The sequence below is a fragment of the Papio anubis genome, chromosome 7 (assembly GCF_008728515.1).
Source record: "Papio anubis isolate 15944 chromosome 7, Panubis1.0, whole genome shotgun sequence".
NCBI lineage: Eukaryota > Metazoa > Chordata > Mammalia > Primates > Cercopithecidae > Papio > Papio anubis.
The window spans coordinates 53,711,267-53,729,032 of record NC_044982.1 but is presented as its reverse complement, the minus strand read 5'-3'; the positions used below and the strand labels follow the sequence as shown (position 1 = coordinate 53,729,032).

General features: G+C 39.0%; 1 protein-coding gene across 2 annotated transcripts; it reads right to left on the bottom strand.

The window, feature by feature from the left end:
• Positions 1-98: 98 nt before the first annotated feature.
• Positions 99-17,413, bottom strand: GNPNAT1 (glucosamine-phosphate N-acetyltransferase 1). 2 transcript variants are annotated; one of them, XM_021941233.2, is made up of 7 exons: positions 17,181-17,350; positions 13,586-13,629; positions 10,028-10,195; positions 8,938-9,000; positions 6,985-7,112; positions 5,881-5,942; positions 99-3,354 (listed from the first exon to the last, which is right to left on the bottom strand). In XM_021941233.2, the coding sequence occupies exons 3-7, from the start codon at positions 10,179-10,181 to the stop codon at positions 3,207-3,209; spliced, it is 555 nt and encodes a 184-aa protein (XP_021796925.1). In that variant the 5' UTR covers positions 10,182-10,195; positions 13,586-13,629; positions 17,181-17,350; the 3' UTR covers positions 99-3,206. The 2 variants fall into 2 exon arrangements, with proteins under 2 accessions (XP_021796925.1, XP_003901851.1); XM_003901802.4 differs by lacking the exon at positions 13,586-13,629 and having other exon boundaries at positions 17,181-17,413.
• Between the last annotated feature and the right edge of the window lie 353 nt (positions 17,414-17,766).

Sequence of the window (17,766 nt, the reverse complement as noted above, 5' to 3'; positions counted from 1 at the left end):
GGATGAACATTGAATGTTGAGAAGCACTTAAGAGTATGCTCTAAAACACTGTGGTTACACACACACAAAAAAATTATGGTCTGTACTCCAGGCAAGCCTCAAATTCCACCTCAAGTTTATTTTTAAGGATTAGTTGAGCAAGTTTGGAGTTGGAAGTGAGAGAATCATGTTTAAAGGAAAGGGTAGGTCATCCATAGAACAGCTTTAAGTCATTACGAAAAGAAAAATACTTCTTGCTTTTATAGTACCATCTTCCTCCATTAGGCCTACCTGCATACTGTGCTTCATCAAATCTAAGATCACCTCACAACTACACCATTATTTTAGGCACCACTAAAAGGCAATGTATGGCTAACAAAACTATGACAAACCATTGATAATATATCCAGATTTCAGATATGTTACAGTACATCTTAGTTGATGAAACAAAAATATACAAAACATGAGACACAGTAAAAATGACAACTACCACTTCATTATACCTTTTCACAAGCAAATAGTGCTCAAAAATGTGAACAGCCAGACACGGTAGCCCACACATGTAATCCCAGATACTCTGGAGACTGAGGCAGAGGATCACTTGAGCCCAGGAGTTTGAGATCAGCTTGGGAAATATAGTGAGACCCCACAGAAAAAATTAAAGCCAGATGTTAATGGCACACACCTGTAGTTCCAGCTACTGGGGAAGTTGATGCAGGAGGGATGGCTTGAACCCAGGAACTGGAGGATGCAGTGAGTTGTGATCACACCTCTGGACTCCAGCCTGGGTGATGGAGTGGGACACTGTCTCTTTAAAAAATGTGGGCCAGGTGCAGTGGCTCAGACCTGTCATCCTAGCACTTTGGGAGGCTGAGGCGGGAGGATCATTTGAGCCTAGGAGTTAGAGACCAGCCTGGGTAACAGAGAGAAACTCCATCTCTACAAAAAAATTTTTTTTAATTAGCTGGGTGTGGTGGCATGCACCTGTAGTCCCAGCTACATGGGAGGCTGAGGTGGAAGGATCACTTGAGCCCAGGAGATTGAGGCGGCAGTGTATGGTGATTGTGCCCCTGCACTCCAGCCTGGGCAACAGAGCGAGACCTTGTCTCAAAAAAAAGAAAAAAAAAGAGGCTATGGTGGGTATACTGCCTGTGGGGTAGTCCTGCTCCACAAGGAGCAGTTTAAAAAAAAAAAAAAAGTTTAAGAATGTTTTATGTAGCATTTTTTCATATTTACATTTACTCACCATATGGCTTCAAAAATCATAAACATACTCAACTAAAACTACAGATCACCATTGTCCTCAATGACACAATTTTTGTATGGTGTACCTTACCTGTAATTGTATTTCCTGTGGGAAGATTTAAGAGGTATCTTAGGAACACTATTTAAAGGGATTTACTGAAGTGCCAACCTTGTGAATGATTTTACCTCAAATTGTTCAGTGGTAAGAAAGGTAGTAAAGCATTTAGTTTTACCTTTAACTAGGCTAATTTTTTGTTTTGTTTTGAGACAGAGTCTCGCTCTGTCGCCAGGCTGGAGTGCAGTGGCGTGATCTCGGCTCACAGCAACCTTCGCCTCCTGGGTTCAAGCGATTCTCTCACCTCAGCCTCCTGGGTAGCTGGGATTACAGGCGCGTGCCACCACGCCCGGCTAATTTTTCTTTTTTTAGTAGAGACAGGGTTTCACCATGTTGGTCAGGCTGGTCTCAAACTCCTGACCTTGTGATCCGCCCGCCTCAGCCTCCCAAAGTACTGGAATTACAGGCGTGAGCCACTGTGCCGGCCTAGGCTAATTTTTAACATGGGTTTTAATTACCAGAATTTACCTGATAAAACAAACTACCCTTTGCTAAGATTGTAGAACTTCTGAAAAGACAAATAACTTTGTTGCGTTTCACAAAGGACAGATCAGTTCGTCTGTATAGGCCATAAGCAGGTAAGTAGTGCACTCTTGGTGAAGGATTTCTGTTGTTTTGGAAAGCCAACTATAGCTGGCTGCATGGAGGGAAATCCAAAATCCAGATGACGTGGCGTGAGTCAGTGGGGTGAGAAACACTGGTATTTTCTTTGCAAGTTCGTTTTACAAAGAGCACATAAAACTAAACTTTTATGAATTATGACGTAATCTAATAGTTCAATAGCAGACTCAAGAAAAGCACAGATGGATTCTAACAGAAGACTACTCATATGAACAGGTTTAATGTAACATGGAATGCAAAAGATTAGAACCATTAAAGTATTTAATTCTTCAACTTTAAAAAATTTAAATAAATAAAACAGGATAATGACCAGAATAGTGCCATTATAATCACATTAAAAAGTAAAGCTTCCATCAACATTTTATGAATTTGGCAAATTTAGTACATTTTTAAGTATTGTGTTTCACTCAATTTTGTGATACTCCATTTTTGAAAAAACTTAGGAGAGAGGCTTCAGATACCCACGAAAAAAAAAATCAGGGTAGAAACACATATGCTGAGTTTTACTAATTCACTGTTTAAAAAGGACCTTAATGTCCCACTATAATTGCTCTTAGGCGTTTTTAACAAATGAGTAGTTATAATTCACAGAAAAGACAAGTGGTACTTTTCAATCTACATAGACTGTACTATATAAACTTTCAGTAAAATATATAAATTGTTTTAATCTTGTCAAATAATTTTCATTTCTTCTACTTCTTTAAAAGGCTGACCAGGTTGTTTGCCTGTATTGAGATCAATGAATGTTGGACTATATACTATGTTATAATAACTAACTTATCCACCCTGACTTAATATGTGGGAAACAATACACCCCTAAGTGTATTGAGATGTTTCTTTGAAACAAAAATATTTAATTTTATGCATGTGATAAGAAACAGCCTTATTCAATGAATACTTTTTTAACTGAGCAACACAGATAGCAGACATATAACTCCTTATTACCCATACTCAAGAAATGAAGCCAAACTTTTAGAAAAATACAATGCAAGAAAAGATTCAAGTTAAAAATATATTCCTTTGGTTAAAAATCATCCCCTTTATAATATTCATCTGTAATCTAAATTCACAGCATGTCCCACCAGCCCAAAGTAATCTTCTAAATGTCATTATACTTGTAGTATTACAATGTTTTTTCAGTCCAGTATTTATGGAGGTCACTCGGCTGCAGCAACAAAATGTTTCAACTCTAGAAAGAGTGTACCATTGTAGCGTTAGCCCCTTTGACAATTTTCTTAAAAGATTTTTACTTTAGAAACCTCCGACACATGTAGTTTTCTTCAGATACAGTATATCCAAACTTTTTATAGAAACCAACATTTTGTGGTAGACATTCAAGGGTAATCTTGTAACAGTTCAGTTTCTTGCTTAGCAAAGTAAGGGTTGATAATAACCTGAAATTTAAAAAGGGGGGAGGGTGAGGAGATAGCATTTATTAATAAAAATTGATTCTAGTAACAATATGAATTAATGTTATAAAACTTAAGTTTCCTTAGAAACAGGTTTAGATTATGGCTTTTCCCATTGCATTCATGTAAGTAGATAAGCATTTAAATCACCAAAACATTTTTACTTAGAGTCAAATATACTTTTATCTAGTAATCTCCAGCTCACTAATAAATAGGACAAATACTAAACTCACCCTAAGCCCTCTTTAAAAATGAAATTTAGGCCGGGCGCGGTGGCTCAAGCCTGTAATCCCAGCACTTTGGGAGGCCGAGGCGGGTGGATCACGAGGTCAGGAGATCGAGACCATCCTGGCTAACATGGTGAAACCCCGTCTCTACTAAAAATACAAAAAACTAGCCGGGCGTGGTGGCGGGCGCCTGTTGTCCCAGCTACTCGGAGGCTGAGGCAGGAGAATGGCGTGAACCTGGGAGGCGGAGCTTGCAGTGAGCTGAGATCGCGCCACTGCACTCCAGCCTGGGTGACACAGCGTGAGACTCCGTCTCAAAAAAAAAAAAGAAATTTAAGGCCAGGTGCAGTGACTCATACCTGTAATCCTAGCACTCTGGGAAGCCAAGGCAGGCGATCACTAGAGCCCAGAGGTTTGACACCAGCCTGGGCAACATGGCAAAACCCCATCTCTACAAAAAATATAAAAATCAGTAGGCATGATGGCACATGCCTAAAGTCCCAGCTACTCCAGAGGCTGAGGGGGGAAGACCACCTGAGCCCAGAGATGTCAAGGCTGTGGTAAGTAGTGATTGCGCCACTGCACTCCAGCCTGGGCAACACAGTGAGTCTTTGTCTCAAAAAAGAAAAAGGAAAAAAAAAAAAAAACAAACAACGAATTGTAAGATGTATGTTAACACTAAAAGCCTTTTTAAAAAAATGACCAAAATTTTTTTGTAAAAGTTCTTTGTTTAACTCTATTTAAACAACTTGGGAGCAGTCAACATTCCCACATAAAATGAGTACATAATAGCTTTGCTCTTTAATCATTTTTAAAGCTGCTTTAATATTTGTGAAGGTGTGTATCAGATTAACTCAAGATTGGTCTAATTAATACGAAGTGGAAACAAAGCAAGTCTACATCTATACAAAGTTTCTTAATGAATCCAAACCCATTATTAAAGTGTGGATCTAAGTGTTTTAGAGGATAAAAACTATAAAAGATATATAAACTTGAAGGGTTTGCCCATGTTTGAACAGACTAAAAAATCTTATTTTTAAAAAAAAACAAAAGATCTTGATTGAAGTATGACTGGCTGGTTGCAGTGGCTCATGCTTGTAATCCCAGCACTTTAGGAGGCCAAGGATCACTTGAATCCAGAAGTTGGAGACTAGCCTAGGCAACATAGCAAAACCCTGTCTCTACAAAAAATTAGCTGGATGCAGTGGTGTGCACCTGTAGTCCCAGCTACTTGGGAGGCTGAGATGAGAGGCTTACTTGAGCCCCAAGAATTCAAGGCTGCAGTGAGCTGTGATCATACCACTGTGCTCCAGCCTGGGCAACAGAAAGAGACCCCATCTATTTTAAAAAAAAAAAAAAAAGTATAAAATTAAATGGACTAGAACACAAGAAATTGGTCTGTTTTGTTCACTGAAGTATTCTAAATACCTAGAATAGCATCTGATACATAAACAGGTATTTAATATTTGTTAATTCCTTAAAACTCAGAAGAGTTAATGTTAAAAAGCAAGTTCTTGGGCCAGGCACAGTGGCTCCCACCTGTAATCCCAGCACTTTGGGAGGCCAAGGCAGGAGGACTGTTTGAGACCAGCCTGAGCAATATGATGAGGCCCCACCTCTACAAATTTTTAAAAATTAGCCAGGTGTGGCATATACCTGTAGTCCCAGCTAATTGGGGGACTGACGAGGATTGCTTGAACCCAGGAGGCTGAGGATGCAGTGAGCTGAGATTGAGTCACTGCACCTCAGCCTGGGTGACAGGGCCATCAAAAACAGACCCTGTCTCAAAAACTAAAAATTATAAGATGCAAGTTCGTATAAAAGGGCAATAAATCAATACCACTTATTTATATTTATTTTAAATGATTTAGATAAACATAGGGGATTATACAGTGAAGGCTGTTTCAGTATTTCTACAACTTATGAGAAGGAGAGATCATAGAATATTCTGTAATAGTTGAACACTTCCTTTGTTTTTAAATATGACAGAGAAGCTGAGGCAAATCCGATTAGCCCAAAAGTTTATCTCCTACTAGTATGAGAGTATTACTTTGAAAAGTTAATAATTTAAAGATGTTACTGTCTGTAAAGAAGTATGCTTCCAATTTTCAAACTTTAAGGCAAAATATGTATACTACTACTTTATTTCTTCATGAAATTCAGTCTAAACTATTGGAGTGAGTTCAAAATTAATGAAGCCAAAAAGAACTTCAAGCAAGTATCTTGGTAAGAAACTAAATTGGAACAAAATTTATCCAGGGTTACCTTGTTTCTGCCTACTTACAATTTGCCAAGCTGCTTTCCTCTGCATTCATCACTAACAACAACATCTTCTACTCTTCCTCTCTGAAAATATTTACAATGTTTAAAGGAGTAAGCATTTACTTTTGTTTTTAGCTAAAACGAGTAAGAATTTACTGATAATAAGAACTATATTTTGTAAACTTGAACTTCACAGAAACCAAATGCAAAAAATATTATACAGTGAAGGCTGTTTCAGTATGTATTTCTACAACTTATGAGAAAGAGATCATAGAATATTCTGTAATAGTTGAACATTTCCTTTGTTTTTAAATACAACAGAGAAGCTGGGGCAAATCTGATTAGCCCAAAAGTTTGTTTCCTACTAGTATGAGAGTACTACTATTAAAAGTTAATAATTTAAAGATGTTTTTACTTATTAGAGGAAATAGTATGAGTCAACTTGTGACCTAAACTTGTTTTGGCTGTGTCCCCAACCTTCCCACCCCGTTGTCTTTACACAAATATTAAGATGTTGATCAACACCACCAAAATGTAACCTTTTCATGAATATATCCATCATTCTACTCCTTGCTTGCTAGAAAGTTTAGATATCCAAATAAAATTAATGTCTAGTACAGAAACCCCACCGAAATTCTTAAGTGTCACAGAACACATCCCAAGTGTTCCCTACCTTATTCTCACTGAATTACTTAAGGTTTTCTCTCTTTTTTTTATTTACTGTTTTACGTGAGTTATTCAGGGATGAAAGGGCACTACATGCATTAGATGTATCATAATTCGAACAATAATATTCTGAACCCTTTATCATGTGGAAACAAATCTGTGCTCATGTAGTATATTCTAAGTATTGTTTTTTTAAGAGTAACATTAGGGATTTTGTGCATTACTGCTAAATTGTTTGGTTTCTCTATGGCTATACCAAATTGATCCACCTTACAGAACAATTTTAGCGTACAATTCATACTGTTAATACATTTTCTTTCTTAAAGCTCTCAGAACACACTGGGAAAAGGGATTTCTAAGAAGCACTAAAAACCAGTGAGAAAACAGATTTGTCTAATGGAAACTCAAAGTCAGTTGTGCTAGAAAATACCTGTCCATTTTACTTATAAGTAGCACATACCTTAGCACAGGAATGGATGAATTTATGTTCTATAATCAGAGTTGCTGTAGCAACAATCTGTCCTAGAGTCACATCTTCTACAACTGTAACATAATAATCCCCAGATTTCTTCATATGCTCAAAAGATTCTGTGGAAATTGGACAACAAAGTGTTACACAGTAGACATTCAATTTTATGGGGAGCCAGAAAAATACTAGGATTAGTTGACTTAATTACTAAATGTTTAAAGCTGTTTTACCATAGTAATTTACCTTCCATTTCTAAAGAAAATATTACCAAGTAGTTGAAATATCAGCAATTAGTATCAATTGGAATATAACCTACACATTCAAAATATCTGCTAGCAAAATAAAGACTAATATAGCTATTTTAGATGAACAAAACTTAAAATACAAGTAAATGGCTGATATTGCCACTTCCATGACTAATGAAAACTTCAGTTTCTTCATTTACTTTAAATAGATCTCTTTAACTTTTATACTCAATAGATATTCAAATATAACAAACCTGTGCACATTTTAACAAGAGCATGTTTACATGGCTCAATTCTAGAATTTTTAGTCTTTTGGTTTCAAAATATTTTTACAAAATAGATTTTAATTTTCCCGTTGTGATGGAAAGTGTTTTGTGATAACATGACTTGCTCTTGTTTGCTTTGAGAGCACCTTGCAAGGAGGTAAAACATATGTTTCCAAGTAACGTTTCCAAGGCACATAGCAAATAGGTGCAAAGATATTTCCCCTCAAATGGACTGCCAGTACTATTGCTGAAATAACATGGTTTCTCATCTAATTGATGTGCACACAAAGAAAAATTCAGGAATAAAAACTGAGGCTAATAGTCTCTCATATTGTTAATTTCTATGGTCTCATACCAGACAGAGATCTAAAATGGGAAAAAGAAATAAATTCAATGAATGAAAATAAAAATGAGAATCAGAATGATGGTCCTCATTCTCAGGAGGATCAAACAGAGTTCAATTCAAAATTACCTATTATAAGGAAACGAAGAATTGTAATTCCTCAGCTATTAAATATTACTAAATATTTAGTAATGATAATAATACTTCATTTCCTTTATAACAGGAAAAGCAGTGGTAGAGCACTGGACAGAATTAAGGTTTTATTCCTCACCGTAGCAATAACTACCTGTGATCTTGGGCAAGTCTTTGGATCTCTCTAAATTCCCATTTTCTCATATGTCTAAAAGAAGGGGGGCCGGGCGCGGTGGCTCAAGCCTGTAATCCCAGCACTTTGGGAGGCCGAGACGGGCGGATCACGAGGTCAGGAGATCGAGACCATCCTGGCGAACACGGTGAAACCCCGTCTCTACTAAAAAATACAAAAAAACTAGCCGGGCGAGGTGGCGGGCGCCTGTAGTCCCAGCTACTCCGGAGGCTGAGGCAGGAGAATGGCGTAAACCCGGGAGGCGGAGCTTGCAGTGAGCTGAGATCCGGCCACTGCACTCCAGCCTGGGCGACAGAGCCAGACTCCATCTCAAAAAAAAAAAAAAAAAAAAAAGAAGGGGGACAGGGGGTGGGTGGACTAACTCTTTAAGATACCTGCTAACCTTAAACTTCAATACAAATAAACCCCAAAATAAATTTAAAGCGTATGGTCTTAACTTTGATTCGGTAATGAAATTTATGTAAATATAACCACAGTAAGGGAAATACTACAATAAAAAATGAAAAACCTCTAGAGTTAACACCTAGGTCCTATGGTACAGTAATTATCTAATAAAGTAGTCAGATAGTTTGCAAAACAAAGTTACTGGTACATTTGGATTCTAGAACAACTCAGCCACATTAATTTAATTAAGAAAACAGCTAATTTGTTCTTTGAATAATTTCCAGCTATTTGAACAAAAACAGAAGTGGGCATTAAACAGCTCTAAACAAAAATGAAATCATGTTTCCCTTTATTTCAGGAAAAAGAGATTATAGTACTTACTCATAAATTGTTCAGGGCTGACAACTCCAGTCTCTGTTAGCTGACCCAATACCTTAAAAAAACCTAGTTTTGAAAAACAGATTTCAAATTACGAGACGAGCAAAAGGAAGACAGTATGAAAGTAAGCAATATATTAAGCAGGTGGGCTTATGGACAATTATTTTTTCAGAACTTTCTATAATCTTTTAATTATTAGAATATAAAGTGAACCCTATTCTTCTATAATTACTACATATAACAAAAATAATAACAGGTTTTACCAGTGCTTCTGCCTGCATGAGATATTTTAAATAGTGCTGACCTTAATATCCAGTGTTTATAGACCCATACATTCTTCAATGTATTATATTTTACATTAAGTTCAATGTAAAGGGTGCCAAATTTTCCCAAATATGTGATTTGGTTTTACTTAAAGGTACAATATGGCCAAGTACAATATGGCCAAATATAATATTTGCAAATTAAAGTGTAAGTAACACTGTTGAGATTACATACTCTTTAAAATTGTAATTTCTAGTGAATTTCATTAGTGTTACCTGAAATTAATGTGAAACTGCACCTGGAATTCTGAAAATCTTAACTTTTCTACACTCAATAATTAATTAGGCCAAAATTAGGCCCTTCAGGCTGTCTAGCAAAGAGATAATTGTGAAAAGTACAAAGTTGACTTTTAATTACCAAAGTTTTAAGGAAGTTAACTTGGAGAATTTACATGTTAAAAAAAGAAATAAACGTACAAAAACCCTTTCAACTTATCCAAGGAAAATTATTTCCACCTTCATTCCCCAACCAGCTTAAGATTCCTCCTTATGTGTCATTATACATGATAATTTAATTTTTGTTCATGAGAAATCTTTTTGGCTTAATTAGGAAGGAGTGATGTCATATTTAACTCATTTCAAATATTTCACAGTAATATTTGGTCTTAGCTATGACATACACTCATTGGTATTGTCCATCACTTTAAAAACTAAGTATTATACAAAAAAAGTCCAAAAGTCAAATATTTTTTAAAAATTATCTGCATCATAATGTTTATAGAGAAAAATGGAAAGCTAACTCTAATTTTATACAGGCTTGTGTACATTACCTCTATTTAAGTCAGCGGTACAAAGAGGCCTCAAAACCAAGCCTTCTCCAGGATGTGTTGGGGAAATGGCTGGAGAAAATGTAGCTGTATTCTGACTCCAGTCCACTTCTTTGAGTAGACTTGGGTCAAACATAGGAGTTTCATCAGGTTTCATCTTTCTAGTAAGGTCTAAAATAAAAATGTAAATATTAAGTCATTTTATTTAATAAAAGGAAAATTATGATTGTTGAGAAAGTTAATATAAATTAATGCAATTAGAAGCATTCTTTAGCAGATACGCGAGATATTTTACTGCAGCCTATCCTGAATCTAACATTAAATTCCACAACTACAGATAAATAGAAAAATCATGCCTACTATCAGATAAAAAATGGCTAAGTGACTAAATTAGTAAGTTTTAAACTACAAAATCCCATTTATTATCAGGCCGCCTTTTTTTTCTTTTTCGACAGAGTCTTACTCTGTTGCCCAGGCTGGAGTGCAGTAGCGCGATCCCGGCTTACCGCAACCTCCGCCTTCTCCGTTCAAGTGATTCTCCTCCTTCAGCCTCCAGAGTATCTGCGATTATAGGCATGTGACACCACACCTGGCTAATTTTTTGTATTTTTAGTAGAGACGGGATTTTGCCATGTTAGCCAGGCTGGTCTGGAACTTTGGACCTCAGGTGATCTGCCCGCCTCGGCCTCCCAAAGTGTTGGGATTACAGGCATGAGCCACTGCCCCCCACTATTATCAGGTCTTTTAAAACATGTTTTTCCTCTGGGTTTGTGCTACTAATGAATAGCTGACTTTTCATGGGCTCTTAAATTTTTTACATTATGTTCTTGGATTTTATTATTGAGCCAAGAAGTCATCTGCTTCAACAGGAAATTGCAAGGGGAAAAAAATTTTTTTAAAAAAAGAAGTAATCTCTCAGTCTTAGTTGCCAAAAAAGAAAACTTTCAGCAATGCACGGTGGCTCATGCCTATAATCCCAGCACTTTGGGAGGCCGAGGTGGACGGATCACCTGAGGTCGGGAGTTCGAGACCAGTCTGACCAACATGGGGAAACCCTGCCTCTACTAAAAATACAAAATTCAGATGGGTGTGGTGGCGCATACCTGTAAACCTAGCTACTCAGGAGGCTGAGGCAGGAGAATCGCTTGAACCTGGGAGGCAGAGGTTGCGGTGAGCTGAGATATTGCCTTTGCACTCCAACCTGGGAAATAAGTGAAATTCCCTCTCAAAGAAAAAGAAAACTTATTGGGCATGTAGTTTGTTTTTTTTTTTAAGACAGAGTTTCACTCTCCCAAAGTGCTGGGATTACAAGCATGAGCCACCGTGCATGGCTGAAAGTTTTCTTTATTGGCAAGTAAGACTCTAAGAGATTACTTTTTTTTTTTTTTAATTTTTTTTCTCCTTGCAATTTCCTGTTGAAACAGATGACTTCTTGGCTCAATAATAAAATCCAAGAACATAATATAAAAAATTTAAGAGCTACCATGTGAGCCACCATGCCTGGCCACATGTAGCTTTTCGTTTTTAAATGAACTATGAATAGAAGATAATTGATGAACAGGCTCAAATTAATTTTTTTTTTTGGCATTCTCAGAAATACTTTACCTTGGCTATGATAGATATACACTGAAGGATTTTGTTTTCACAGCCGATTTTCTAAAAATCTGTAGTGTGGGCCAGGCATGGTGGCTCACACCTGTAATCGCAGCACTTTGGGAGGCGGGACAGGAAGATCACCAGAGGTCGAGACCAGCCTGACCAACATGGCAAAACCCTATCTCTACTAAAAATAAAAAATTAGCCAAGTGTGGTGGCAGCCACCTGTAATCCCAGCTACTTGGGAGGCTGAGGCAGGAGAATCGCTTGAACCCGGGAGGTGGAGGTTGCAGTGAGCCCAGATCACATCATCGCATTCCAGCCTGCGCAACAAGAGTGAAACTCCATCTCAAAAAAATTAAATTAAAATTAAAATGTATAGTGTAAGTTTCTCAGTTGCATCTAAGCACCTTAAAAATAGCTGGTGTGAGGCCGGGCACAGTGGCTCAAGCTTGTAATCCCAGCACTTTGGGAGGCCGAGACGGGCGGATCACGAGGTCAGGAGATCGAGACCATCCTGGCTAACACGGTGAAACCCCATCTCTACCAAAAAAAATACAAAAAATTAGCCGGGTGCGGTGGCGGGCGCCTGTAGTCCCAGCTACTCGGGAGGCTGAGGCAGGTGAATGGCATAAACCCGGGAGGCGGAGCTTGCAGGGAGCTGAGATCCAGCCACTGCACTCCAGCCTGGGCGACAGAGCGAGACTCCGTCTCAAAAAAAAAAAAAAAAAAAAAAATAGCTGGTGTTTTTCATGCTATTGAAAAGTGATAATGATATTCCCCCCTCTTTTTTGAACATTTAGAAATGAGCAGGTTCTCACTCATTGTAGTGTTTTAAAAATGAGACTAAACAGCAGAGAAGTAATGATAGGAAGGAGGAAAAACAAATCATATAAAGCATAAAACTGGGGCCAGGGGGCTTCTGTGCAGCACAGAATTGCTGAAAGAAACAGATGCTTCCCAACAATTAAAAGTTGAGTATTCCTTATCCAAAATGCTTGGAACCAGAAATGTTTCAGATTTTGGATTTTTTTTTTTTTTCAGATTTGGGGATATTTGCATATATATAATGAGATATCTTGGGGATGCGACCCAAGTCAAAACAAAATTCATCTGTGTTTCATATACACCTTATACAGATAGCACAAATATTTTGCACAATATTTTAAATAATTTTGTGCATGGAAAACTTTTTGTACATGAAATCAGATGTGGAATTTTCCACTGTGGCATCATGTTGGCCCTCAATAAAGTTTCAAATTTTGGAGTGTTGGATTTTTGGATTAGAGATCCAAAAAAAGCAGTCCCCAACTTATTTCTATATCCAGTTAAAGAAACCATATTTTAATGAGAAAACAATTTGCCCAATAACCTAACTCCCAATTGTTCCTTATGCATAAGTCACAGTATGCTTTAGGGCTAATATTCTTCACTTTTCCTTAAACTAATAAGTTTCTGCCTGTGTAATCCTATGTAACTATATAAGCAGTGCTACAATATAGTAGTTATGGGAAGGTAGTGCGATGTGATGTAACAACAGAAGTTAACACTTGCTCAGCACTTCCTATGTGCCAGACTATTGAAAGAGCTTTACTAATTCATTTATTTCAACCATCCTACAGGTTAGGTGGGGTTATTATCTACAGTTTAACAGATGAGAAAATGTTAAGTAACTTGCCCAAGGTCACAAAATTAGTGAAGCCAGGATTTAAACCTAGGCATAGAAAGAGCATGAGCTTTGGATTCAGACCTGGTGTTCAAATGTCAACTGTGTGATACATACTAAGGTAATTAAGCTCTTAGAATGTAGTTTCCTCATTTGTAAAATGGAGATGAAATTACTGGGAGAATTAAATGCATGACTGTATGCAATCAAGCACTTAGCAATACCTGGAATACAGCAAGTAATAAGATACATGCTAGTTAGCAATAAATTTAAAATTCAAGTTTATACATTTTTTTCACCTTTATTTTAATTCATGAATCAGGCACTGTGCTGGTTACAGGGACTGCAAAAAGAATGACAGGCTGTTATGTTTATGTTATACCGAAAGTTAGCATTCTTGGATAGAAAAGAATAATGCAGTTTATAATGTAGACTGCTGAGAGGTCCCCCCGGCCACACACACACACACACACACACAAGGATTCAAATTATGCTGTACACACTATACCTGGTTCTAACAATATTAAGGAAAATACAGAAATTGTGATGATCAAGCAGTCATTTCAAATTTAACAAGTTTAATATCCATTCAAAATAGGTTTTTTGTTTTGCTTTATTCTGTTTTGAGACAGGGTTTCACTCTGTTCCCCAGGATGGAGTGCAGTGGTGCAATCATAGCTCACTGCAGTCTCGAACTCCTGGGCTCAAGTGATCCTCCTACCTCAGCTTCCCACAGTAGCTGGGACTACAGGCTTATACCACGCCTGGCTAATTTTTGTATTTTTAGTAGAGCTGGGGCTTTGCCATGTTGGAAAGGCTGGTCTTGAACTCCTGACCTCAAGTGATCCTCCAGCCTCAGCCTCCCAAAGTTCTGGAATTACAAGCATGAATCAGCATGCTCAGCCAAAACAAGTTTTTAATAGATGAATTTGAATCCATGTGTTTTAGTGTTTTGTCTAAATTGGATCCTTGAGGTTTGTGTGTGTACTCTCATCTGAAAGGTAGGTAGCAACATTGTTTTTCAGGTATGTAGATAACAGGCTAAGTATTTATTAATAAAGTGAAATGTGTACAGTATTAAAAATGTAAATTCCTCAAGGCAGCACACTATTTAAACATTTTGGTCACGCTATTAAACATAGTTGTAAATACAAAGTTCAAAGAAAACTCAAAAGAGAATTTAAATCAACCTTAACCACATTTAACTAGATTCCTTTTTCCTATAAAGTCTGTGTTTACAATAAAAATGTGGTCTAGAAAACATGAAAAATAGGGTTAATAAGTTTCATGAGAGGGAAGAAGTGTACAGGAAAACAACTAGGATTAGGAAGCCCTTAACTAATGGGTTTTAACCAGGAAATACTAATATGTTCTTGTACTTCAGAGACAGTCTTATTCCACGAATGATCATAAAAATAAATAATATTGGCTAACACTTAATGAAAACTTTCTATATGTTAACTCTTAAAAATACAATGAACAATGTGTCATTATCTCAATTTTACAGATAAGGAAGCAGGCACAGTAACTTGCTCAAGGTTACAGTGCCAATAAGGAACAGAGTGAGGATTCAAAATGAGGCAACAGGGCCAGCTTCAGAAGCCCCTGACCTGTGCCGTTACAGAGAGCACACTGCACTTAGTTTAATACCCTGCTGCCACTGTTTTGAAATTCTTAATTTTTTAACAAAGAACTCTGCATTTTAATTTGGATTACTACAGATTACGTAGCCAGTCCTGCTAGGTAGTATGACTTCAGACTCTGCTCTTAACCATTACACTGAAGATGCACTACAGTAGATATATTCCCTACCTTATTATTGTACAAGGGTTAAAAATTAAGTCATAAGCAGCACTTAGAACTTACATTTGGAAAATGGGAATCAGACTAGTCAAAATACATTAAACAAAGCATTCCAGATTGAAATAAGAATCTATGAACCAGGCAATCAGAAATTAAGATCAAAAATGTTTTTATGGGCTCTTCTACAAAACAGAGCCATACTGAAGGCCTACTTTAGCTCACTCTCTCCTCAAACGGTAAAATTCTGCTGGTGCCCAACTAATGTACTGGGCAAGGTGAAGCAAGATACGACTTGAAACCCAGTTCCAAAGGGTTTTAGAACATAATTAAATAAGTAACTTTATATAAATAATCTTTTAGCATCTTCAAGTGCCCAGATACTGCAAAACTAGGAAATTTCTGCAAATAAAATTGCACAGTTGCATGAAGCGAAATCTCGTATCATTAGGATCTTTAAAGTTTTTAGATTAACTTTAAAAAGTATAGTAAACACTAACCCTCCTTAAGGATTCCTCAGAACCTTTTCTGATTAACTGCTAAATTAGCGGGCGTTTAGAAGACCCGTTTAAGCCTAACCCTAGCCCAATAATGCCTAGTGAATGAATAACGAATAAGACTTACTTGTAGGTCACATTTCAGAAAATCCAGAAGGACAAAAAAAAAAAAAAATTCCCAAACTGCCACAATACCGCGGAAAACATACACCAAATTCATTTTTACTAGTCATCAAGTCAATTGAATATTTTTTCACTCAATTGAATATTTTTAAACAAAATTTCAACTATTTGGCTTCTGAGCCTCGGTATCAGATTGGAATACGAATTGGGGAGAGAGGCTGCTGCTAGAAGCAACCAACTGAGAGCAACAGGTAATAGACACCGGAGATAAAGATTTTAAAAGTCGATCTACAAATTTTAAAAACATAATCTAAGGCCAAATCTAAACCACCCTATGTATTTCTCAAGAGCTCCTGGGGCACCTTCTAAGTACAGGTGAATGGGGGAGGGGCGGACTTCGGATTCCTCTATATTCATTTTATAACAATTTCGATAACAAGAATCCATTCTGAATCTCTTTCGTTAATGATTTTTAACACACCTGGCCATGTTTATTAAATTGTGTAACTGCATGAATTTTCAAAAGTATTTTCTGATAGTTTATTTGACCTTTACAATCTAGGTGTTATTCCCAGTCTACAGATGAGGAAGCTGGAGCACCTGGAACTCCCAAGACTTGCCCCTTAGGTAACACAGCATATAAGTGACCTGGGGCTAGAATCCTCTTGTTTTCGCATCTTGACCTCGATTACCATCCTGAGCAGACCCCAATCTTCACATCATCCTACCATACAGCTAGCGCTCTCTCCCCTATTTGGCAAATCCTGCCTAAATTAATTTCTTGAGATCCATTCTAGGATTCGTTCATGAGGGATTATCCTAACAAAACGAATCGTATAATCGTCCGTTCAATTTTGTATGAAAATTTTAAATTAGTTTGGCTTACATAAACATCAGTTCCTACAACAGAAATCACAGTACACCACTCGGTGTTTCTAGAAGTAGGAGCCTAGGAAAAAGAGACAAAGGATGTCCCTCTGTACCGTGGGGAAAGCGCCGACCTAGTCGGTGCGGAGGTGGTCTTCGGAGCAGCTGCCTCAGGGGCTCCCGACCACCGTGGGATGCGCCCGGGAATAGGAGAAGAGAAGGGGCCTGGGAAGTTCGTGCCCATTCAAAACCGATGGCTGCAGAGAACGCGACCAACTGTCTCATTTCCCACGCCAAAGTCTGGGAAGCGAAGTTCCGACCCCAGTCCCAGTGCCAGTCCTGCCAGGCCAAGACCCTCGTATGGCCGGACCGCTGGCCATCATCCTTAACCTCTGCTCCAGGCGCGCGTGCGTTCAACTTCCTGGGACCCGCGCTCCACACCATGTGCACCCAGCTGGCGAGGATTAACGCCCGGCTCCTCCACAACACCCCCGGGGGCCTCGCCGGGGCACCAGTCACACCTGTTAGATAAACCTGAAGGCAGGCCCGCCCCAGCCCCCAGGACACACGGTCCAGCTCTCGAGCCCCGGCCCCGGTCTCTCCTCACCCGTAGAGGCCCCGCGATCGGAGCTCCTTGCCAGGCGCGTCGGACTCTCCCCCACCAGGGTGCACAGCACCGGATCCGGATCCGGCTTCAGCGCCAGCCCCACCTCCTCCTCCACCGCCCGCACCACAGTCGGGAACCGCGGCCCAGACGTGGCAGCGCCAACGCCTCCACCCCGCCTCTACCCCCTCACGCAGGGCCGCGCGCAGGCGGGCGGAGGCGGAGACGGAGGCGCCGGCCGAGGCGCCACCGGCCCAGGCCCAGCGAGCGAGGGGCGGGGCCCGGAGAGCGGGGGCGGGACCAGGAGGACGAGGGGCGGGGCCTGAGGTTCGCGTCGGCGCCCGGGGCGGTGGCCGCGGGACCAAAGCTGGGCTCTCCGGGCTCCTCCTCCTCCCTCCACAAGGCCTTTCCCACCGCGTCATTGTCTCGGTTTATCTGCGTACGTCTGCCTAGCAGTCAGCCCAGCAGCGTAAGTGGTGACCAGTGGGCCTCTTTGATCCTGAGACTCGACCACTGGCCCTCTCCATTTGTCCCTTGTTGCCCTCCCTTCATGATTCAATCCATTAATTAGGACTTTTCCTACCAACTG

Bases quoted from the DNA above. Each gene is read 5' to 3' on its own strand.
- GNPNAT1 (XM_003901802.4), bottom strand. From the start codon at position 10,181: ATGAAACCTGATGAAACTCCTATGTTTGACCCAAGTCTACTCAAAGAA. The intron at 9,001-10,027 runs GTAATGTACACA...TTTCAAAACTAG, and splicing joins TACCGCTGACTTAAATAGAG to GTTTTTTTAAGGTATTGGGT. The intron at 7,113-8,937 runs GTAAGTACTATA...CAATTTCCACAG, and splicing joins CAGCCCTGAACAATTTATGA to AATCTTTTGAGCATATGAAG.